Consider the following 25,315-nt stretch of genomic DNA (forward strand, 5'->3'; position numbering starts at 1 on the left):
TTTTTTGTGAAAATATGATTTTCTTATATAATATTTTTAATAATGTTACAAATCTGTAATGTTGCTTCCCAGCACAGTCAGTTCAATCACTGGAAAGATCAACTCTGTTGGATGCTGATCGGATGCCGAATCAGTAATCTCAGAGCTTTGCGCCAAACTTGGCGACTTTAGAAACAAAATATATAGTACTGGAATCTTCCAGAATAATAGTGATAGAACCGATAGGAAACCAAGATATGCCTGATTGTCTCAGAACTTTCTCTGCCCTCCTCCGGGTAATTTATAAAAGGCGGGAAGTCTCAAGCCGAAGTCAGTCGTGTATTGAATCGTCGAAAGAGTCAACGGCGAATAGTTGGATCAGTCCGGCGAACAGCTGTTTGTATGGAGCTCAAGCGTTTGCTGATTTGAGCTGGGTGCCAAGTTCTGTGTTTGTTGTGGAAGCGGCATCGAGCCGTGTGTGGATTAGCCAGTCGTATAGTAGTGTGTCGGCAGTTGGTGATAGTGGAGAATTGCAGACGTCTGTAGAAACCGTAGAGTGAAGCTACGTAGATACCCTTCATCTATTGAATTCTGTCTGGCCGCTTTGTGTGCTATGGTTGTTATTACTAGCGAAAACTACTTGTGGGCTACTGTTTGTTGTAGTGTGCTACTGTGGGTATTGCATATGTTCTCGGCTGTATATTTGAAGTATTTGCATTAATGTTTTTGAGTTCAATAAAGTTTTTGTGTTTGTCTTGCTTTCTTCTGAGGCCTACTGATCGTGTTTCTTCAACGACCAATAAATCGGAAAAGAAGCGTGGAAGTATCCGTAACAATATTTAAAACATTTTCTATATAAAACCATTTGAATTTGTTTCAAAGTCTATTTTTTGAAAAATTACATTGATTTTTATATTTGTATTTATTTTCTTTTTAACGCTATTTCACAATTTTCTCAAATTCTTATATTTGATAGAATGTTTTTACGAAAATCTTCATAATTTAAAATATCATGTATATATATATATATATATATATATATATATATATATATATATATATTTCAAATTTGGCACGAGAATTTGTTATCAATATGTTCTGACTTTCTGAACTATAGAATAAGCAATCCAACAATTTAGAACTATTCTACAGTTGATTTCTGTTTCACAATGCGAAAAAAATGGGAAAATTTCATATTATTTATCAATTGAACCCCAATATTGAAATAGTAGATAGAAATAAAGCATATATTCTTGTTCTGGAACTTAGTAATATATTTCTTATATCTGCAAAAAATAATGTATTTTTATATCTGCAACATTTGAAGCAAATCATTTGACAATCCTTTAAACTATATGATTTTTATTTTATTCCTCATTTTAGCCAAAACGAAGTCCCTTTTCCCAATTTTTAAAACACTTTTGCCATTTGATTGATATATTTTGATTTCAAATATGTTTTTTCAATCCTTTTTATACAGAAATTCAAAATTATAGCTATTTTAGAGAGTTTTTTTTAAATCCTCCAGAACATAGTCAACGTAGTCACAGAATCGTTAATTCTAATTAGATTAATATTTAATTCCTTTCAAAGGCTTCATAGAAATGAAAATCTTACCTAATTAATTGGCTCATATATGTAAAAATAATTTGGTGTTTTCGTCCTAGTATGTTGCAGAATATATTTAGTCACAGAAGGGAGAAATTTCTAGACTGGAGCTAGTAAATTTAAGAAACTAAATTCTAAATTAAGAATTTTACAATTTTAAGAGAAGACAATTTAAAGCTTCCTAGTCTGAGACATTTCCTTGATTTGTACTCGACAAAACAACAGACATAGATATCTTAATATTAATTGCTACTAAAGACGGAATTCCAGTAATTACTAAATTCAGTTAAGTTTAAGAAGTGACGTGTGTCGAAAATGTATTAATATTTTTATTTATTTATTTTTGTAGGATGGCAATGGTATTTAAAAAAATGTTTTAGTTGATTCGTTTTGCTGATGGCAACTTGTAGTTCAATTCTAAGATGGAATAAATTAGGTTGCATCCATTTACGTTCGGAAATCGGTTTTTCTTTTGAGTTTAGAAAAAAAAACCTGGTGATTTTCTTTAGGCAACTTTAACAACGAGCATTCAATGGAATACAAGTACACATGAAAATAACCCTTCTTTTCGCAAATATTTTCATTGTGTAGATGGAGGGCTTAGGTTGCACATATGCTTGTTTTCTATTCATCCATGTCAATTTATAGCGGTAGAACAAGCACTGCAGCTTAATGTAGTTGAAGAAAAAAAAAATGAATAAAAGAATTCTTTTTTCTCTTTTCAAAGCTTCACACCATGCTTGGAGAAAAAAGTGGCATATGAGAATAGTCTCAACTCAATATTGTTTATATTTTGGGGAGGCTCATGCTGAACACTTATAACTATGTTGAATTTAAACTTTCAACTATTATTTTTGATTTCAGATGAATAACATATTTGTACTTTGTTTTCTTTTCTTTTAATAGTCTTGCATTATTGGGATGTTTATTTATGAGCAACCAATGCTGTCTGAAAATTCTGTTCAACGTTGAAATCGTTTTATGTTTTAAAACACAAATAGCCAGAAGATAAATCGCGAATATTTTATAAATCAGGGTAATGCTAGTGAAATACTTATACATATCATTGCCATGATCATATTTGGCTAGACAGCCCTGGGTGGGACAGTGCCTTCCTCTGAATTGTGTTCCACCGCATTCTATTTTTGACACTTGTGCGCCAGCTTCTTTCCCGGGTAGCCAGGAAGTCTGTCTCCACTGACTCCAACCATCTCATTTTGGATCTATCCCTTTTCCTACTTGTTAAAGGATTATGTAAAAGAATATTTTTTAAATATGGAATCATCATCCATTCTAAATATATGAGTCGCCCAGTTCATCCGATTTATTTTTATGAACTTTATAATATCTGGCTCTCTATAAATTTTATATAGCTCAAAGTTATATCTTCTTCTCCAAACATCAATGAACGGCTCGCAGAATTTTTCTTTCGAAAATGGCTATTTATTTTCTCCAGCTTTGGTCAGAGTCCAGGTCTCTGAGCCATAGATAAGTATTGGTCTAATTAAGGTTTTATATAGTAAAAATTTTGTATTTCTTGATAGTAGTGAGGATTTAAAAAATCATTTTAGTCCGTAAAAGGCTTTATTTGCATTCATTAGACGACCTTGAATATCCTTGACTATGCTATTGCCATCAGTAACTATAGAAACAAGATAAGTAAAACTTTGGACAACCTGAAATTTGTGAGAACCAATTTCCAGATGGGATTCATGGGAGGTTCCATTACTTAGTACAGGCAATATATTTGGTATTTTCGCTGTTTATGATAAACAGTCCCATGCTATTAGTAACATACTCTAAAGAAAGAAAAGCATCTTTTAATGCTGAAACAGTTCTTGAAATGATGTCTATATCGTCCGCATAGGCAAAAATTTGAATTGAATTTGAGAATATATTGCCTCTGATGTTAATTCCTGAATCTTTTACGATTTTCTCTAAAGCAACGTTAAAAAGAAGACAGGATAAAGAATCACCCTACCTGACTCCTTTATTGACACTAATTTCTTCTGATAAAGATCCTAAGAGCTTGACCCCGCAAATGGTACTTGCAACTACAAGTCTAATTAGTTTAGGCGGTATTTGAAATTCATCCAGAGCTTCATACAAGTGATTTCTATTGATACTATCAAAAGCTTCTTTGAAGTCTATAAAAAGATGATGTGTAGTAATACCAAATTCTTTGGCCTTTCCTAGAATTTGCCTAAGTGCAAAAATATGATCTTTAGTAAATTTTCCCTTGCGAAAATCACATTGATAACTTCCAATTTGAGGATCTATATATTGTGTAAGCTTTTTTGTATAAGATGTTAGACAAAATTTTATAAGTAGTACATAACAAACTGATGCCTCTATAATTAAAACAATCCATTGTATCAAATTTTTTATATAATGGGAATACAACGCTTGTGTTCCAATCAGAAGGCAGAGTTATACATATATGTATATATGAATCACAAAAATACAGTAAGTTGAAAAACGACAAAGGTGTTTAACTATTTAAAATGGGTAAACTGATATTTATATGAAATTTTATTTAACTCAATCCTATTTTTAAAACTGCATAAAGAGCCAAGTTATTTCACGCTTTCACAGTTTGTTCTTCAGTTGGAGAAGATCTTCTTCTTTTCCTATCAAAATAAAAACAGCTATGAAGAAAAATTTCAATATATATATATACAGTGGCTCAAAAAATTGAGAATACACCTTACTTTTACTTGATAAATCTGACTTTCAATATAAATAACACATTAACGGGAAGTGCAGACATGTTTTTACTTTTACACCTAACAAATGGTTTAATTTAAAATTAAAATAAAGAAAAATCAACGAAAAACTTCTAAATTGAAAAGTTTTAGAAGCATTTTAAATAAACATATGCAGAATTTTGCCTCAAAAAATTTAGAATACACCAATGGAATTCTTGTAATACTCGCATAGAAAGAACGTGTCAGTATTTAGTTGCATGTCTTTTGGCTCTTATAATGGCCTCTAAACGTCGTGGTACCGATTCGAACAATTTTTGGTGGTAGCTGAAGATATTTTACCCCATTATTCTTGCACCACTTATTTTAAATGGGTTTCTAATTTTGTATTTTTGGACCACTGCTTCGAGTGTGGCCCACAGATATTCAATGGTATTGATGTCAGGTATTGTGGTGGTGTGTGTAACTGCTATTTACAATGAAAGAGAACCATAATTTGATATTACGTGCATTCTATTTGGGATCGTTGTCCTACTGGAAAATGAAATTTCCATCTAAACCCAAATTTTAGCACTTTTCTTTAGATTGCTGTGAAGTACATCCAAGTAGACCATATTGTTCATAATGCCATCTATAAAAATTAAATTTCCTACCCCGGATGACGCCATGCAACCTCACATCATGTCTGAGTCACCATCACGTTTAATTCTAGGACGTAAATTTTTTACATCCAAAGCAGTATTAGGCTTTCTCCATACAGTACGATGTCAAATGTGTGCCAACTCTCTGCGACCGTCACTGCCAAAAATATTGAGTTTTCTTTCATTAATAAATATAGTTTTCTTCCAAAGGTTATTGGTCTTCAATTAATGAGTTTTTGCAACTTCAAATGCTTTTTCTGAATTTGCAAGCTGATGAACGGTTTCTCTCTAACAATGCGACTTTTATATCCAGCTTGTCGAATGGCATTTCGCACAGTTTCAGCACTTAAACTTCTGCCTATGATTTGAAAAGTTTCTGCAACAAGTTGGATGAACCATATGGTCGCAGCAATCGAAAAGAAAGTGTTAAAATTTCGGGTTTAAATGGAAATTCCATTTTCCAGTAGGACAACGACCCCAAACAGAATGCAAGTAACGTCAAAACATATTGTCTTTTTCATTGTAAACAGCAATTACACACACCATCACAGTACCCCAACATCAATACCAGTGAATATTCGTGGGCCATACTCGAAAAAGTAGTTCAAAAACACAAAATTAGAAACAAAACCAATTTAAAACAAGTGGTGCAAGAAGAATGGGGTAAAATATCTTCAGCTACCACCAAAAATGGGTCGAATCGGTACCATGACGTTTAAAGGCCATTAAAAGCCAAAAGACATGCAACTTAATAGTGACAATTCGTTTCTATGCGTATATTGCAAAAATTTCATTGTTGTATTCTCAATTTTTTGAGGCAAAATTCTGCGTATGTTTATTTAAAATGCTTCTGAACTTTTCAATTTAGAAGTTTTTCGTTGATATTTCTTTATTTTTACTCTAAATTAAACCATTTGTTAGGTGTAAAAATAAAAACATGTCTGCACTTCCCGTTAATGTGTTATTTATATTGAAAGTCAGATTTATCAAGTAAAAGTAAGGTGTACTCTCAATTTTTTGAGCCACTGTATATATATATTTCTAATACTTTTAAATGAATAAGTACATCTATAAAAAAGAATTGATTCATAACTTCAATATTAATTAATTAATAAATTATATATCTTAATAATAAATTAAATTATAAATCTAAATCTTAATTCTAAATTCTATTAATTCTAAAGTCTGAAATTATATCTCTTACCTTACCTTACTCTCTTTCTAAACCATTAGATAGGCATATAGTCCCAAATGAAAAAATACTTTAAATGATCCGAAGAATAACAATTATATGTTTTTTGAATCAATAGATGCATTTCTGAAAATGCTATGAAACCTAACTTTTATATACCCCAAATTCAATATTTCATCCTTAAACAATTATGTCATTTATCTACTCGAATTACATCAAACTACTTACCTCGTGCATGAAAAGTATTTTTGATTCTTTCCGAAAGTCTCGCCATCTTGAATGGTTTGAGGCAGAATTTCGTCCAGTGTTTCAGGAAGGAAAGTCCCGCTGAAACTTGCAAGTACAGCAGTAAGTCCTATTACCAGAAAAGGAATGTACTTGCCGAAGACAGCCTGGAAAGAGGATAAATCAAAGAATGACTGAATGAATGAAGTTTGTAATTTGATTCCACTTAAGAAAATTGCTCTTGGAAGTGTCTCCAACGATTTTTCGAATTCATTCGAGTCGACTACCAAGAGACTTAACGTGAATATCTTTTCTAGAAGTACAGTACACTCTCGAGTATCCGTTTCATAACTATCCAGCTTCGGTACTATTTGGTCTAGTCTTCTTTTGTTGTAATTAAATGAGGAAGGCAAGGCTTGCATTGGCAACATTGCCAAGATATTAGAAGCGGGAGTCTGGTACTATCCTCCTACATGTTGTGTGCAAAATACAAGTTGTGATAGGAAAAGAGAGACGTTCTTCTCGTTATTTATTGTTTCGTCAGTATGTAACGGACCTCATTTGTTGCCATTGTTCCTGATTATAACTGCACAATGCATACAGTATTCGTAAATTGTTCATAGGATATGCTTACTGTTTTTTTTTAAGTGTACCACAATGAAGATTTCAAAATGGGCGTTAACTGAAAAAAAATGTAGTGATAATGGAGGAGAAATTATGCCCTATATCGCGACTAGACTCTGGTATAACAGCAAAAACCGGAAACTATTTCTATGATTCACTGGGCCGCATTCACATTATACTTGACCTTGAGATAAATGGAGGGTTCAGTCCTCAATGAGAAGTGAGAAAATACGTATTATAACAGTGAATTTTGGTATAAAAACTTTGTCTTCGCATTTGTCTTTGTCTTCGTAAACTTTGTCTTCTTTGTATTAGTAGGGAAAGAATTGAGTTCATAAAACTTCGATATTTCCGGCCTTTTTGTTATCCGGCCTATTTACCGCCACATTTGGCCGGATACTCGGGAGTATATTGTAATCAAATCACTACATATGACGGTGATGTTCAGGTCTAAAATTAAAGATAAACGCTGTTCTTTAAACAATATATGTGGTATCTTATAAACAATCTAAGACAATTCTTTCAACGATTTGATTACAGATAATAAGAAATAAGTGGTAAGTGAAGCATTCGGAATTGAATTCATGAAATTGATATTAAAATAGAACTTTTCTCATCTAATTTGTTGTCACCAAGTGTGTGTCTTACGCCTATATTTTTTACACAACAGATATAGTTCCAATTGCATTCATGATTTCTTCCCTACACACATTGGCGGATTTCCGTTCTAGGCAGCAGCCTAGGGCTGTTATTCTGATAGGAAAGGTCACAAGCAAATCAGTTAAAGAACATTATTTCCCTAGTTGGCCAAATAAATAAGTGTGTAAAAATAAAAATTCTCTGAATTATAAAATGTTAGGATGATACTGATGTATTATAATATAATTGGTTGAATTCTTATATGTTTCATTAAGTTCGTTTAGTTATTAGAACATTTGTAAATACAAAACGTCTGTTTCATTAATATTGTGTGCCTATCGAGAAATCTGATGCCATAACAAATAAATTTTTAACAAAGTTAATAAAAAAATTAGACTAAAATGCATCGAACAGTTTATAGCCCTCATAATGGGTCTTGCATAGGTTCACAAAATATCCATATCCGTCACTGATTATACGATTAGCTATGCATAAAAGTTGACTTAGCTATCCAAATGCTTCGAAATGTTGTCTCTATAACTGTAACTGTTGACCACCAAGAATATGTAATAAAGTGATCGTAGTTTTAACACCTTGATTTAATATTTCATTTAAAAACAATTTATATCAATTGCTTTTTAAGTCAATTTAGGCTTCAAAAAAATAGTTTTCCCAAAAAGGGAAGAAAAAACATAAAAATGCAATCAAAGGAACTGAAACAATTTTTTTTTATTAATTGCCGAATGGATTTAAAAATTGTGTGTTTTAATTTTTACTTTGGATTATATGTTTTTGTAAAAACACTTAAATAAGAAAACAGATATCTTAGTAAAAACAAATTAAACAAGATATTCCAAAATGTCTACAATAATTTCTATGTGTATAAAGATGATTGCTTGTTTGTATATTTCTTCTCAAATCTACAGTTTTTATCCGGTTTAGAGGAAATTTAATACATGTGCTCTACAAACAGAAAGCAGGGTTATAACAATATTTCAAAGTTCAAAAGTTAATTAAAATATATGTTAAAATGAAAGCTTTTGGTGCTTTTCAGATATATTTCCAGAAGATATTATCACACAAAAATGTTTTCTACGTTATGTAAATCTTCAAAATTACTTTTTTAACGATGCCAATTTCATTTCCATATACTTTTCTCTAATTTTAATTAATTTTTAAAATTTAATTTAATTCATGTTCTGTAGTGATGTCTTTATTGTTTTTATGGATATGAAATTTTGATTTCATTATCCCATTAAATCATTCAGTCGCGTGCTTTTGTTAAAATTATGATTAAAAAAAAGTTTTTTTGAACATTAACTTCTTCTTTGGACGTTTTATTCCGTAGCATATACTCGTTTTAACTTGTCCACACAATAATTTGTAATGTCATTTAATTCATGTTTTTCAGACTTTTAATTTAAAAAGATGATTTTTTTTTTTAAAAATGCATTCCATATTTATAGTTTAATAGCCGGTTAAGATCCTTTTTCGGGAGAACAAGCTAGCCATAAAGGCGGCAAGAATTTTTTTAAAGAATAATAATAATCGCATTTTTACTTACTAGGTAAACAATATAAGGTGCTACGACAATCGCAGCGCATCCGACCGCACCGGTTATCCCCATGGCAACAGATCTCACTGGTGTGGGATACAGTTCAGAACTCTGTAAGTAGATAGCCATGAACGATGAAGTTGAACCAAACTTTCCGATGACAGAACAGATAACTGCCACATGGGGAACATCTAAAGGAAATGAAAGGAATTATGTAAAAGGCTAATGTACAATTATTATACTAATGTAGGATTGGGTGGGACAAAATGCCCATTCAATCCGATTTGAATCAATGTCTAGGGTACTGATTAAGAAAAGAAGTAACGTTTAAAGAATTTATTTAGAGTAAACAAAATTAACAGGACATTAACAATTAAGACACTAAAGGTAATTAGATTAAAATTAGAAGTTAAAATGCTTAGATGGCACCAAAGGGCGAAGCCTAACAAGATGTCTGCACATAGCAAAACTAACTGCCGCCGTAGCGTAAGATTATTAAACACTCATCGTTACCGGAGACGAAGAACTCTCTCCTCTTTTTTTTCCAGAGAATGCCAACAACTAGCTTTTTACTCAGACTCATGGTCATGTGTGATTTAGCATTTTGAATTAATAGAACCCATGGTGCCCATCTATTACAATACAATGAAACTAAATTGAAATCTAGGTGCTTTCGGTATAACAGTGGAATGGTAATGGTCACTCATTAAATCTCTACAACAATAATAACAATTTTAGTGAAACTTAAGATTAGTATCGTGACAAAAACGTACCAATCGTCCAAAAACTTTCAAAAAGTCCACAAATTTGGATGATTACAAGAAATAGTAGCAAACAGCTTTAAGGATTGTTGTATAAAAGTTGTTAGGTTTATTACCTTTGATGATGAATCGCCAAATAAATAATCTTTGGCAACAGGAAGCTATTCAATCTTGCGTAATTTTCGACAAATTCGTATTCGAAATACCCAAAGAGGAATTCGTTATCAAAAGGTGAAATTAAAATTGCTATAAATCTTCTCGTTTTAGACTTTCCTGATTCCGAAAAAACTGTTTTTGGAATTACCATATTTGTGTGTTTTATAAACACGACATCTCAGAAACACAACAAATGAGTAGGATTATAGACCTGTGCTCTCGAATTGTAGATTCAATCAATTGTAGATCCATCAAAGGGAAGTCTATCTGCCCGTCCGTATGCATGTAAACACTATAACTTAAATACGTAGATTGCTTAATAAATGAAATTTAACCAATGGTTTAATTTTAGAATTGCAAATCTGAGCCTGGTTTTGGATGAATGGATCAACGTGTCTATTTTTGCTTATATGAGCATGATAACATAAAAATGCAACTTCTAGGCTACATGAATTTTAATACTAAAGTATGATATTTTCTTACTTATTTTATAATACTGTTGTTGTTATCTAATGACACTTGTAATAGACAAGCCCACTGACTTTAGAAGTCAAAGATTTTAAGCCAAGGGTACGTCTCTTGTTTTTCAGTAGAGCCATCAAGGGCCAAGAGTACGACTTAGCTACACACACGTCACAGCCCTTATTTAGACCTGAATCAGAGAACGATCACCCCTGACCCAGTACCCCCAGTGGTATTACTCTCGACATGGAACAGTTTGTGACTACGAGAGATTTATACGTGCGCCAGTCACCACACACGTGGAGAGTCTTCGGCTGGCGGGATTCGAACTCGCAGCCCAAGGGACGCGAATGCAACGCCTTACTAACCAGGCTATTCCGACCCTCTCATAATACTTCTCGCTTACTTTATTTGATACTTAAGCAGGATTAATAAATTTTAATACTTGATTTTGATACCAGAATTTAAGATCAATATCTAATTGGATTGCATATATGAATGCATTATTATCTATAACTTTATCTATTGTTTAATTACAATTGTTCAATATGCTGCCTTAAAGACACTGTAAATGAATGTTGAATTATTTTTTGACACGAAACTTCTACGATCTTTTGAACAGCATTATAAAGACTCATTAAGTATCTCAAACATTGAAGTACTTTTTTGGATAGTTATTTCTAAAAGATATATTTCTACTAATAATTAAGCGAATATGTGTGTGTTTGCCAGAAGGTTTGTACTACAGTTAATAGATTTGGCTTATGTACTACAAAGTATACATTACCTTGTATACTTTAGAGTTTGAAAATATGCAAATCAAAACAATTTTTTAAAGAAATTTAATTAGAATTTGAATTAGTTAACATTTAAGCTGAATTTTGCCATTTTACTGCAATAATTAAGGAAAATATTATTGCACAAATAGGAATTTTTAACTGGACCGATTTTACTGTCCTGCAGAAATTTCATGATTTTTGGCAATTTTTTAAAAATATTTTTTGCCAAATTATCAAACATTATAATTTGCATTATTAGCATTGTAGTCCTGAAATTCAAGCATTCATGTTGTTTCATGAAATATTTAATCGCATTTTTTTCCATTGTTGAAAGTTAAAAAAGAAGGATTTAGTTTAATATCTGTATAGTTTACAAGGCTAATAAAAAAGCGAAGTTAAAATACTGCGAAAGTTAGAAGACAGATGAAATGAGCATTTACGTTTTTAATAAAGCAATGACATCATGGGACTTGTCTCCATTAGAAAGATTCATGCACAAAAGGAAAAGAGCATATGCATGACAATTTGCCGGAATTATGGGCATGAAGTTATATCTAAACAATTTAACTAAAATTAAGTATGACCGATATCCCTAACTAGATACTGGTCACCAAAGGCAACTAGTCTTTAATATTTATAGGACCTGCTATTGTGTTTAGGCACACTACTGTATGTTCTCATTTATATGCATTCTACCATCCTTTGAAGTTTGTATGGAGAATTTTGAATTGCATGTATTTGCATTTTGTGCAAGTATGATGCGTGGATTACAGTCTCAAGTTCTCACCTTCAGGCACCACAGCCACTACCAGGCAAGCGAATCCGGCCAGTCCCAAGAATGAAGCCGATGACCACCGTCTCCCAAATTTCTCCATCAAGTACCAGATGGACAGCAGTCCGGGAAACTCGACTATTGTCAGTGCGAAAAATGTTAGAAAGGGATTACCCTCCAGGTTTGGTAGATTGTATTGAAGACCGTAGTAGGCCAAATCGTTGGCTGCCCTTCAAAAACAGAAATGAATTTAAATCAAAACTCTTTTCATATTAAGTTGCAAATCAAACAGGCAAATTTTGAAGGCAGAAAAAGAAATAACAAAAATAAGACTGTTCAAAATATCAATGGAATGATGTCTTTCTCTGATGGTATGTTAACTAACCTTTGTTAATTTAATCTGATAACATATGATAATTTGTTAATTTAATCTGATAACATAAATATCAACCATATCATCTATATTACTTGGCGCTGTTCTGTGAAGTAATTCTATTTCGGATGGATAAAAGCATGACTGATGTTAATTCATATGACATGAGTCACATGACCAAAACATTAATTGGATGTCACTTCATTCAGATAATAAATTCGTCAACTCGCCATTTGCTGCATTGTGAAGTCATTCTTTTTCTTATGGCCAGAGGAATGAATGATGTCATTTCATATGTAATCGTAGTCATCTGACAGAAATACTATTCCATATGTTATTTAATCGTGAAATATCTAATACGATTAAGGGGCCTTCGAAGTGTATTCCGTGGATTGACAGCACTTACTTATATAGCTATTTTTAATTAACACAAACAAGGGATTTAATGGAGACATTTTCATCGATTCTAATAGTGTAATTTAGCACACATTTACTCAGTTAATCATAACTTTTACTCTTTCAATAATTAAATAAAGATTGGCAACGAAAATGGTCCTGTAGGAAATTAGCAATTCTAGTATATCGATGTTGGCCGTGGTTGACCTAGGCTAGTTGTTTATTGTGTTAAGGCATGTCATGTCTAAGGAGCACGAATCAGAAGAAAAATTAATAAACTCTATCTTCTGGCTGTGCTTTCTATTGGCGTTATTCAAAAACTGGCAGACTGAAATTCTCTTTAGCAATTCGGCTCAATACTATCAGATGAGCTGATAGCTTAACGGTTTCCTATTCTTTCCTCAAGAGGAATCTAATATAGTAAATTTCCAATTTAAGTGAACCCAGGAAGGCAGTAACCTCATATATACAACAGATAAGTTAGATCTCCTTTTCAAGTAATGCCTTGGCGCTATAAAGTCATTTTGACATACAGAATGTAGATCCTAAAGTATATCATATATGTTTTATTCAAGAATTAGTTAACGAATTGGATCTAATTTCAATAGTGAGTTCCACAATAATGAACTCTCGATTTAGTTTAGTTAAATTAAATTATAATAACGTCCCATTTTAAAGAAACACTAGGGCTATTTTGGGACGGACCGTGTAATTTTGAACTGCGGTCAGATGGCGAGGACGACACCTGAGCTGGCACATCCCTCTCCACAATACCGGGAGGACGTTTGGCCAAGACCGATTTAACGTGCACCAGACCCGCTTACACGACAACTCTTCGGTGAAATCGGGTCTCGAACCTGAACTCTCAGGATTACGAAACTGAGCCCTTACCACCAGGCCACCGCAGTCCCTAAGGAAAGCGATGATATGGAGCAATGAACTCTCAGAGTAAGTTTTCAGGTTTACCAATTCCATCAGATATAGCTAGTTCTAAGGATTGTTGCCAATCCAATGAATTTTCATTTGAAAATATGGGATTTTATTTAATCTGATGCCAGTAAATTAATTAAAGGTTTTTAAAATCCGTATTAAGTTAGACACTTACCAGCAGAATGTCACAATCAAGAATTTTTTTCTTAAATTAGGGTATCTCAGAAGATCTAGGGCACTGCTCTCCTTGTTCTCATTACTTTTCTCTTTCTGTACCCTCTCACCAAGAATCTGAAACAAAATTTCAGCAATAAGTCGAGATTTGCGTATCAGAATTTTTCCAATTACACACCAATTATATATAATTATTCCCAATTGCACCAATTATATATAATTAGTTAACTCTATTTCTTCCCAACGATAAATAGGGAAGAGGGAAAGTAATAATTTTGCTTGACTGTCCGTGGTATAATGTTAACATAAAAATACAATTAATTCAAAAAGCATTGGTCGTTTCAATCAGCGATGCTCAAAAGAAATTATAACATTTACAAGAATTAATCACTCGAGAAGAACTCGATTTACAAGAATTAATGCACAGAACTCTCCCAAGCTGTTAAAATTGGCCCTTCTTGCTTAAAAATTGTGTACCTTGGATATAGCCATGAATGCTCCGATTTTTATTTTCAGAGTAGTGAACATGAGCGTTTTGTGCTCCGAAGTATGAAGAAAATTAAACATGCATTTAGGTGCCTTTATTATAGTCAATTAAAGCCAAGATTTGACATAGAATTATTATTTTATTAGTAAGATTATATACCAAATATTATTTATCTAAACCATTGTGTTATCGAGTTAATATATTTACATACTTGCAAGTGGGCAACCATTGACGTATTCAGATCAAAATTTGACCTACAATATAAATGCTAAAATTATATATTGAAATTATTATTATCTCTCTAACCCTTAATGTTTTGTAGTTTTTGTTTTCACTTGAGACTGGACCAACAGCCAAACTTCTTCAGAGTGGATTTCTTTCATAATTTGATAGAAACCTATATACTTGGAATGAAGACCACTTGCCAAATTTCACTCGTTAAGCTAAACACGTTTTCGAGCTATCTTATGCTCAAAAAGACAAAGCGGTAGAAAGATAGGCATAATTACAAAAATGCATTTTTCGGTCTCAAGAGGGTTTGAAATTGGAAGTAGTCAAAACTGGAGTTTGAACATTTATTTTATCGCTGTATGCTTCGTATACGAGAAAGTAATAAAAAAAAAAATAAAGAGCACGAGTTTGTTCTCTTTCAATCAGCTAATATATGCATCAAAAATAAAATAAAAATCACATGAGGAAATGAAAATTCCGGTTTCACCCGTTCGGTGGTTTGATTTTTGCAAGTACACAAAGCACCAGCTTTCAAGAAAGATATTCTTTCAAGGACACATTCAGTATTAGAGCATTTCTTAGTTAAAACAAGTTCTTTGTATTCATTAAAGGATTTTAAGACCAGAACATACTTTTGCTTTCATCAAAATATCTTGCCGTTCCACCTTTTTACCGTTCGTCTTTGCAATCATCATTAGAACATCGGCGGCTTCTTCATACTTCTCATGCGCCAAATACCATCTCGGGGATTCAGGTAAGAACCTATAAAATAGTTAATTAATTTTATTAATAATATAATATATCTAGTGTTTTTCGGAATCAAGATATTTTCATTATCACTGATTGTCAATTAATTATTTCATTAATATATGGTTTTTATTAGTAAAACTTTAATTAACTGACAGAAAATCTTCACTGAAATTTATCATGTGCTTGACTTGTTTGTGCAAAATTTGAAGTACTTATACTTCAAATACCATAATAATGATAAATACCATAACACGATGAAGACTATAGATTTTACGTATTAATTTATCTGTTGACGGTTACCTTAGTATTATAAGAAATTAAATCTATTTAAAATTAACACTTATGTAAATACTCATTTATGAAAAATTTAGTATTTATAATGTAAAAATATTTCGTATAAAATATTATAGTACATAAAATCCTTCTCTTTCTAAAAAGAATTGTATTCTTTTTAATTGAAATGTGAAAATCAGTTGCTTCAAACTATTTTTGAATCGTATTATTTTTTCGAAAAAATTACATAGTGCAGCAAACGATTTTCAAAAATTCTGAAAAACTCACTTTTTTCAAAAGAATGGCAAACATTTAATTAAATTTTGTTTGGGGATTTTATTAACCTTAAAAAAATAAAATAATTTGTTCGTGCAAGAATATATATATATATATTTAATTATGGAAAACAGAACTATTTATTTGATTACTACAAAACCATTATTCAAATCTTACTTAAGATTTACATTATTTGTGGGTAAAACTTTAAGAAAAACTATTCGGTAGTTGAATTTCTTTAGCAAACAAAATATTTGATATTTTTTACTTTTATGGATGTCATTTTCAGGAAGAAATAGTGATCAAATTATAACTGCTGAAAAATAGGAAAATCCCCCTTTCCATTTACGGTATTTCTGTTAAAATAAACTTCTCGTTTATTCCAGAATTTCTCAGGGGAAACCCTCTTTCCAAATATTTTTAATGGAACATATAAGCAATAGTTTGCTTTTGCTTTTGATTTTTGCAGCAATTAGATTTAAATTATTGCATGACATAAAATGACCTTCATTTATAAAAGGATATTTGGAAACTAAAAATGGATAGGCTATATTTTCTTTTATTTAACAGATAAATATTTGTATTCTGCTATTTAAGGACGTTTTGAAAGCGTTGGAATCAGTATTTAATGGGAAATATAAACAATCATTTCGTTTAAATTAATTTTATTTTTACATTTCTCATTTACTCTTATTTTAAATTATCTTCTGCGCATACAAATTGTTCTGTAATATTGAAAAGTAATGTGGAATAAAAAAAAATTATTTTTTTATGGAAAGAACGATATTACAGAATCCTGGAATTATATATAATATTCAAAACACTATAAAAACTATGGAATCAATATATTTAGACTCAGAATCATTATTGACAAAGAAAAAAACGTGCCAAAATTTATGATCTACTAAAAATGAAATACCAAATTCCGAAACTGTATCTGAAAAGAGATGGCAACGGCACAAATATTTCTAAGTTAATATCTTTAATTTTAAAATAAAATCTGCTCTATAATTGTGACAAAGTCATTAAACTGTTCACTAAGAATTATAAGAAAAGAACTATAAAAAATCATTAAATTGTTCACTTTGATTGTTAATAATAATGAAGAATAGTGATTTAAATCTTAATATATATATGTTAGAAGATATGTACGACTAAACAAACTATTATCTTATTAAAATGTTGTGATTACTAAAGGAAGCTATAATAGGAAATTTTTTGCTCCTTGGGAGAGTGCTTAACAAATAAAAAGAAATGATTTACAATATACTCTTGATGCAAATATATAATAACATTAAAAGTTTTTTTTAAAATTGTAGCGGGATCTTCTTTATTCAAAATATTCATGAATACTCAAATCGAAACTAATCTCTAAAATCGGTGTGAAATGAATAATGATCCTATAAAAAAAATGCCAATAATGCTGAAAGAAAATCTAAACAATAAACTCCAACTGAAAGGAGAATATTATGAATTAACATAAATACAAAATAAAAAAACTGGTAGACCTCAGCTTATTACGCTTTGCTTCACTCCAGCATTAAAAAATGTAAATAAAATGTGAAGTTTACTATACCATAATTTTTTTCAAGTTTAGCTTTATTCTTGCATCGACAAAACAATCAATTTCAACATGAAAAAATGTCTCATTTGCTAGACGTCAAAGCAGTCCGGATATCTCATCCGATAATGACGCAAATGAAGTTGGCGGGGATATTTTTAACTCCGCCTAGCGTTACGGACATCGGTGAATGATTTTATATATTGATATACAACTTTCAGCGCTTGCCTCTAGAAGATATATAAATCTTGCCATTTAATTCTGTTGCTCAGCTTATTGCTAAAGAAGCATTTATCTACATGTAAACAGAAAAATTTTGCAACATTCGATGAAATTTGTATTTATTTAATGATAAGCAAAAGACCTATTTATTATTGTAAAGAATTAGTATGGAATTTACTGTGGTTATTGGCATTACAAATTATATAAAAAAAAATGAAAATAAGAAGAAATGAAGGTAAATAGAAAATGTAAAAACTCCTGCTTTCTTCCTGCTTTCATCACAATGAGCTTCATCTCTATTCATCTACATCTTCATCTACCAATAATAAAAGAGATTGTGTATGTCTGTAAAAATAAATATCTGTTTGTTTATCATTATCTCTGTGTGGGTACTCTACAAGGTAGATAGTTTTATTTAGAACAACAAAGAGTAAATCAAGCATATTTTTTTACATTTTATTACACTGGTAAAGCGTGTTTCTAAGAATTTTTTTTACATTCATTATTACCTAATTTTTATCTTGAATATAAATCCGTTTATTAAATACTTTGGGATCTAGAAATCAATTTTCTTCGAACATTTGCACCAGTTCATTTTTTAAAAGATAAGAAAAAATATAAATGTTTTAATTCCTTCCTCCTTAAACAGCTAGAATCTTTAAGAGAAACTATTTCAATTGTTTCCTTCCAATTTAAGAATCGAATTAAATTAAAACATTTAAAAATATTTGATACTTAAGTTTCAAATCATAAAAAGAATGAATTAATCACAATCTGACTACTACGACCCACCCGAAGGCACACGGATAAAATTAAATGATCGGATCACCGCGACGCAACACTGGCAGGAACTGTGATTGAGTCCTTAAGGCCATCACCGGCCACGGTACAAACCTTCCCGTGGGAGGTGTGTCCCGTCATCGATGGGAGGTAGCCAACCCCACCTTTTTCTGTACTTACCGGGAGTCGAGAATCAACCACCATACCGGAAGCTTCTCATTCTCATTCTGGAGGTGCCCCCACCCCAGTGGGAGAAAGTGATGAATTAAGATAGATTGTTTGTGATAAAGAGACATCAAGAATTAAAGAAAACAGAACTACAAAATATAGATTTTTTTTACTTACTTCCAGTATCCAAACATTAGTACAGCAAGAGAAGTGCAGACGAAACCTAAAGTCACCCAGTGCTTGCTGAGGTATGCGATCAGTGGCAAAGTACACAGCCCTACTGCCCACGATATGTTAGGAATAGCATTTGACAAGCCTCGCTTGCTAGGACCGACTAGTTCAAGCACTGTAAATAAAATCAAATTATCGCATTGGCTCATCAACAGATGAATTTTAGACATTTTTAGTTACCATGGAAACTATAAATGAAAAAGCCATTAATATAATAATAGGCATGCAAGTTATACACGGAATCCACTCAGCGCCCCCCCCCAAAAAAAATTTTTAGATGTCCTAAGGAATGCAAATCTGGGGGCCTATTCCTCCCTCTAAACTTTCAAAACATACATTTTTTAAGAATTTTAATTTTAAGTATTGATAAATAGTAAATAATGACAAACTGAAATAGCAAAACGCTTAACTGCAGATCATTTTCTAAAAAGTTGATTTCAATTTATCGCATATAAAAAAATGTGAAACAGAAATTTAAATTAACTTTAAATAAAATAGGAAGAATTATACAATTTTTCTTAACGCTATCTAATTGATATTTAATAATAGGATCGGATATTTTTTTTAATTATAAAATATCACATTTTTGTTTAGAATTATAATAAAAAAATTTTTAGGCATTATAACATAACATAATATAAAGCATGCAGATGTAAATTAATTAAAAATGTTACTATAATAATGTTCTATAATTAATTTAAACAATAATGGAATTTAATTTGATGAAATTCAATTGCGCGGCGTTTATAATTAAATGAAATCTTAAAATTAAATAATTCAAAACATTGCAAAAAATCTTTAGGATTTGGGTCCTTTAAAATTGTGGGGCCCAAGCACAATTGTTTACTTTGCTTATTTAATATTCCGGCACAATGTTCATAGTAATCGTGACACAATAGCTAATTTCTTAACTGGTAGAAATAAGATTGTAAAGATGTAAAGATGCTCTAATTAACACAAAGAATTATATTTAAAAATTTTTAACTCAATAAATGTACTGCTGAAAAAATTACGTAATCTAAAATTTTATCTTCGCAACTAGTCATATTTAGTAAAATATTTTTGGCAGCATTTACCCTTCCTTTAAATATCAGTATTTTAGACAATGATAATGGCCATACTTTGCTTAGAGCAAAAATAAATAAATAAATAATAAATAAAAAAATAAATAAGCAAAGAGATTAATGAGTAAAAATGATAAACTTACTAAATTAGTGCAAAATCTCATGTTCCAAGAGTGAAAAGCAGTAACTTCATTTGTCTTTGATATAGGTTCATGCTTTATTATTTTTTTGAAAATTAGTGCTTAAATTTGCAGGGTGAAACATCCACCTATTTTGGCCCCAACCAAATGGCTGAATGTTCAGAAGAGAAAATTCAGCCGTTTCATGCATTTCTGTTGTTTCATGCATTATATCAAGTTTAATGCTTTAATTAACAGGGAAGAATACTCACTTATTTTTGCACCAATTAAACGGCCGAATGTCTAGACGAAAGCATTCAGTATTTGGTTGTCTAGACGAAAGGAATTAGTATTTGGTTGGCGCAGAAAGAGTCACAAAGATTGCAGAATAAAAGTCACTACTTCTAATATCGCAAGAGTGAAACTTTTCCAGGGTTTCAAACATATTTGTAATTCTAGCCAAAAATGATTTATTTAGTTTCGGTAGTTTTTTTTTATTTTTTTTTTTATTTTTCACTTTATTGAATAGTACTCACCTATGACATAAGGTAACTGGAACAAAGAAGACATGAGACCGCCGTTTATTGTGCGCAACACTAAGAATGCCATGAAATTCGACACCAGAAGAGATGCTGCAGCGGTGACTACTGTGACCGAGACTATGATGAAAAACACAGGTCTTCTGCCGATTCTGGAGAGAAATGAGAGAAAAAAATTGTGTTTTTAAAATTGAAGACTAATCTGTTATCCCATGCGTTGCATTTTCATAAATTGGAATTTGTGATCATTTGTTAAACTCGCATTTTATTTAAAACCTTATATTTATATAACTTTATATTTTTTTCTCTCTTTTAATTTCATTCAGAATTTGTTATATTTTTACTTTAATTTCTAAAATTGCCGAAAGTAGAAAAAGCGATATTTACTTGAAGGTAATAAGAAATGTTTGAAAAATAGGCGATTTCGCTTAAAGTATGCCTCTTTTTTTCTACCAGCTGGTTAGCCGAAAACCTTGATTGTGTTAGTTTTAATTTTTAACCAGTGGTGTATATATATATATATATATATATATATATATATATATATATATATATATATATATATATATATATATATATATATATATATATATATATATATATATATATATATATATATATATATATATAATGATATTTTAAGATCTAATTTAAACTTAATTAATTTTCTAACTTTCAGTTTAATTTAGCCCAGATCAACTTCATTCTAAAATATTCTCTTATCTCCTCATCCCATTCCACTTTTTCTATTTAATTCATTCAAGACGAGTTCTAAAATTGCTGAATCGGCTAAAAGCCAACAAGTTTCCACACTCCGAGTGAAGGGATAAAATATTTCTGACCTAAACAAATTCTTCTAAAATATCCCTATGATTTCCTTGCCTGTGGTCGACGCGTGTAGAGATATCCCTATAAAAATTTAATGATATATAAGCACTGTAAAAATTATTTTCTCTCTCTTTTACGCTAATCTGCTCTTGTATCAATATGCGACCGAACCTTGTGCCTTGTCCGCGTTGCTTGTCCATAAATCATGCCTGCCGGTATAGAAATAAAGCGAACTTAAAAATTCGAAGTCTTTTTCTCTGTCTTCGGCCATGACTCTACTACAAAAATTGTATATATATATATATATATATATTTGCATAGTTCCCATGATGCCTTTCAGTTAGTAAGAGAGTGTGTAACATCAGTTAGTAACTAGTGATATTTTATTCTTCCATGTTAAGTATGTGTGTGTAATTTGATGTTTTGTGTGTCTTTTGATGTGGAATCTAGAAGAAATCTCAATAAAATATGATTCCCAAAGGCCGGTGTTTTCATCAGCACAACACCATAAGTCTCTTTTCACTACAAATTGAATATCTTCGATTTTGATATTAATGAGTCTCTCAGAAAAATAATTTATGTACGAATGTTTAATTTCCATATATATAAACCCTTATTATTCTAATATTTAGGCATTTGTTCTATACTTGTTATTTGTATATACTATAACTATACTATATATTTGTTCTATATTTGTTTATTCTGTATGTGAATCTCCTTAATTTAGTCGAATCTCATGACGTCATAATGTCATTAAGAAAGAAAGTGTCTAGGACATATATTTAAAATTGCGCATTGACTTTTGTGGAACTGTAACTTCACTTTCTAATTCCTATAGTAAATTAGGCATAATTCACAAAATATTTTTTCTTTCATTTTCAACAATAGAATGAAAATACTCAATTAAATATGTGTGGAAATATCTTCAACATTTTGAACTGCATTGCATCAAGGTATAGACTTCATTTTCGCAATTAATTGTATTTGAAAAGCAATTGGAGTCATCAAATTATAACTGGCATTAATAACTTTGCACGTGTTCTATCTATTGTGCATACAGAATTTCTTATTGGGATCGAGTCCCGTGACGTCATAGTGCCATTAAAAGTATGATTATGCTGTAAATCTAGTTGTGATTCTAAACCACTTTCTTATCTAAATTGTGCAGATAATTCGCAGAGTCCCTCTTCCACAGTTTCAACAATCAAAGAAAAATACGTCACTAATGTTTGAAGAAATATGAAATGACTTGAATTTCATTGCTACAATGAGATCGAATGATATTAATAAAGAAAAAATATTGTTTTTTAAATTACAAAAATTTAAGATGATGTATCGTATCATCTAGACTACTACCAAAAACAGAAGAATTTTTTGAATTTTAAAAAGGTGTAAAAATTTCATTTTGTTGAATAATATTTTATGGGCTTAACACGGGAAAACACCAAAATCTCTCTTAATTTTTGATTAATTAAAATTCTTATTGAAATAAAACTCGTTTCAAGATTAAAAAGCTGGCATGAAGTGTGCCAGCACATACACACACATGCACGCACACGCACGCATTCTTCTTTATTAGTTGTAGGAATTGGCATAGATTTTCAATTTTGAGGCATATTTATTAAATACAGAATGCCACTCGACTACTATGACTTACCATTATAAAATTTACCAACTTTTGTGTTAAGTTTCAGAACATATTGAAGTAAATCGTGTAAGAATTCGAACCACTTCTCTTTTATTAGTTTTGCCCACAATTTAACACACCTCTTTAATTTTTGAGTCAAGACCAAATGCCGAATTATATTTATGTAACTTAACCTGTTTTTGTGTTACATTATACATTATCGTTCTCATACATACGAATAGACAGCCAGTAGACCAATAGACAGCGACGCAGATCTACATTTTGATGGCAAATACAATATTAGATTTCGAAGAATGAAATGAAAATGGAACCGGAGCCACTGAATAAAATGACATAGTTTATTTTTTTAGTATAATCGCCAAAATTACACAAGCATTTGTCTGGCTAGTTCGCCAAGCGGTGAATGCCTTGTGTGCTGAAATCGTTTGGATGATATTGAAACCACTTTCGAGCAGTATCCATGACTTTGCTGTGTGGGTAACAAAAAAGCGACGTTACAATACCTTTTCCAGCAGAATAAATATGTACTAAAATATAAATGCCATATTTCGATGGTTGAAATGAAAACGGAAGAGCAACCACAGAATAAAATAACATAGTTTTTTTTAAAAAAATGCCCGGCGAAATTACAAAAGCATTGGACTCACTAGTTCACCAACTTGTGAATGCCTTGTTTGCAGAATTTTTTTTTGGCTGAGATTGTTTGTTTAAGGACCAATTTCGAGTGGTGACTTTGTTTTTCTAGTGGCGTTTCAATACTTTGCCTAGCAGACGTTTGTGACATCTCAATGCCTGTTTCAGTATAACAAACATGTCAAAAACACACAATGAATAAAAAAAGACGAATAACGCAACCTGTTACACTTTTTCTACAAGAAAGAATGACGCAGACGCACATGAAATGGCAACCGATTGGCTGCTAAACGATACTGTTAGCTAACCACCAATGCATATCACGTGGTTCTATGCAATTGCCAAGGCCAAGTCCATTCCGCAATGGGGGTTGATTTTTCTTTTCTTTTGCTCTATCTATACATATAACTTTCGTCACTCTTATACAAAAATACATCGAATTATAACCATTGTTTCGTTTTCTTTCGATACACCCTTATAGCTCCTTATATTTTTTAGATATCGGATTCACTCGCACATGGGTAATCAGACGTCTTTTAGAGAGATTTCGGCCGAAATTTGATAGAATCATGCAATTTCCACGCAACGCTATATAACAAAATTAATTGGTTTAGCTTGTTGTATCTTTGGATTTTTACATTCACTGTGAAATAAACAAATTCCTATAATGGATTTATCTGCACTCGAATCGAGCGTAGAAATTCAACGAATCTTACAGTCGGAAGTTTTGACAACTACAATATTTTCTCTTTATACTTCGTAAATGAGAGATAGTTGGAAAGATAAATGTTTTTGTATGGCCGTACGGTGACCTTGGCATTGATTTGCTAATATTTCTTAGTTAATTCTGGTTCAACGGGATGCTTTCACAATGGCTATACTGGTTCAGAATCATTCGTTTCTTCCTCTCCTCTTCAATGCTGAAGGTCAATACTCATCAAATGTTCATTGAAAGAATGTTTTCGCTTATAAGAATATTATGAACTGACATACATAGTATGACAAAAAAAATTAAGTCTCTAGTTGCTACTTACAGTGCTGCCAAAAACAATGCGAATTTCCGATTAAACTCACTAAGCAGCTAAGACCATAGAGTCTACAAAGAATCGCAACAGTCAGATCGATTAAAAAGAACTTAAGTCTAATTTCAAAATAAATTTGTAAATAAAACACAAATTCTATTATAAAATATAAAGATATTATTAAGACTCTTTCATGTAAAATTAATTATGTTGTAATTAGTTTAATTATTTCTATTATTGCAGTTTTTACATACATCGAGACACTGCTTTAAATAATATTGCTTACAAACGTAATTGCCTTGCAATCGTAAAACATAAACAAATAAATAGATTGAAAAAATATTTTTTCCATAATTTCATTAAAGTAAAAAAGAATTATTGAAAATAAATCATTCGTTAATTAATAAGTTTAAATTTCTTTGAAATACGGAACTAAATTAATTAATTATTAAAAGAAAAAGAAAAAGCATCATAATACATATTGCACGGAACCCCTAAATTCCTAAATAAGC

At 31.1% G+C, this 25,315-nt stretch overlaps 2 protein-coding genes across 2 annotated transcripts in view; one reads left to right on the forward strand and one right to left on the reverse strand.

Annotated features, from left to right (window-relative positions):
• Positions 1-3,968: 3,968 nt before the first annotated feature.
• The window catches only part of LOC129975763 (organic cation transporter 1-like), a 41,961-nt gene continuing 20,614 nt past the window's right edge, over positions 3,969-25,315 (reverse strand). The window contains exons 3-10 of the mRNA XM_056088965.1: positions 20,670-20,824; positions 18,897-19,065; positions 15,322-15,451; positions 13,973-14,088; positions 12,114-12,328; positions 9,178-9,359; positions 6,354-6,517; positions 3,969-4,217 (exon numbers count right to left, since the gene is read on the reverse strand). Coding sequence (XP_055944940.1) covers positions 4,169-4,217; positions 6,354-6,517; positions 9,178-9,359; positions 12,114-12,328; positions 13,973-14,088; positions 15,322-15,451; positions 18,897-19,065; positions 20,670-20,824 — 1,180 coding nt within the window. The 3' untranslated portion in view covers positions 3,969-4,168. The remainder of the gene's footprint in view (positions 4,218-6,353; positions 6,518-9,177; positions 9,360-12,113; positions 12,329-13,972; positions 14,089-15,321; positions 15,452-18,896; positions 19,066-20,669; positions 20,825-25,315) is intronic.
• Positions 15,295-25,315, forward strand: part of LOC129975764 (TBC1 domain family member 13-like) — a 116,077-nt gene continuing 106,056 nt past the window's right edge. Inside the window, exon 1 of the mRNA XM_056088967.1 lies at positions 15,295-15,443. The gene's annotated coding sequence lies outside the window, so the exon portion shown is untranslated. The remainder of the gene's footprint in view (positions 15,444-25,315) is intronic.

The sequence above is a fragment of the Argiope bruennichi genome, chromosome 7 (assembly GCF_947563725.1).
Source record: "Argiope bruennichi chromosome 7, qqArgBrue1.1, whole genome shotgun sequence".
Classification (NCBI taxonomy): domain Eukaryota; kingdom Metazoa; phylum Arthropoda; class Arachnida; order Araneae; family Araneidae; genus Argiope; species Argiope bruennichi.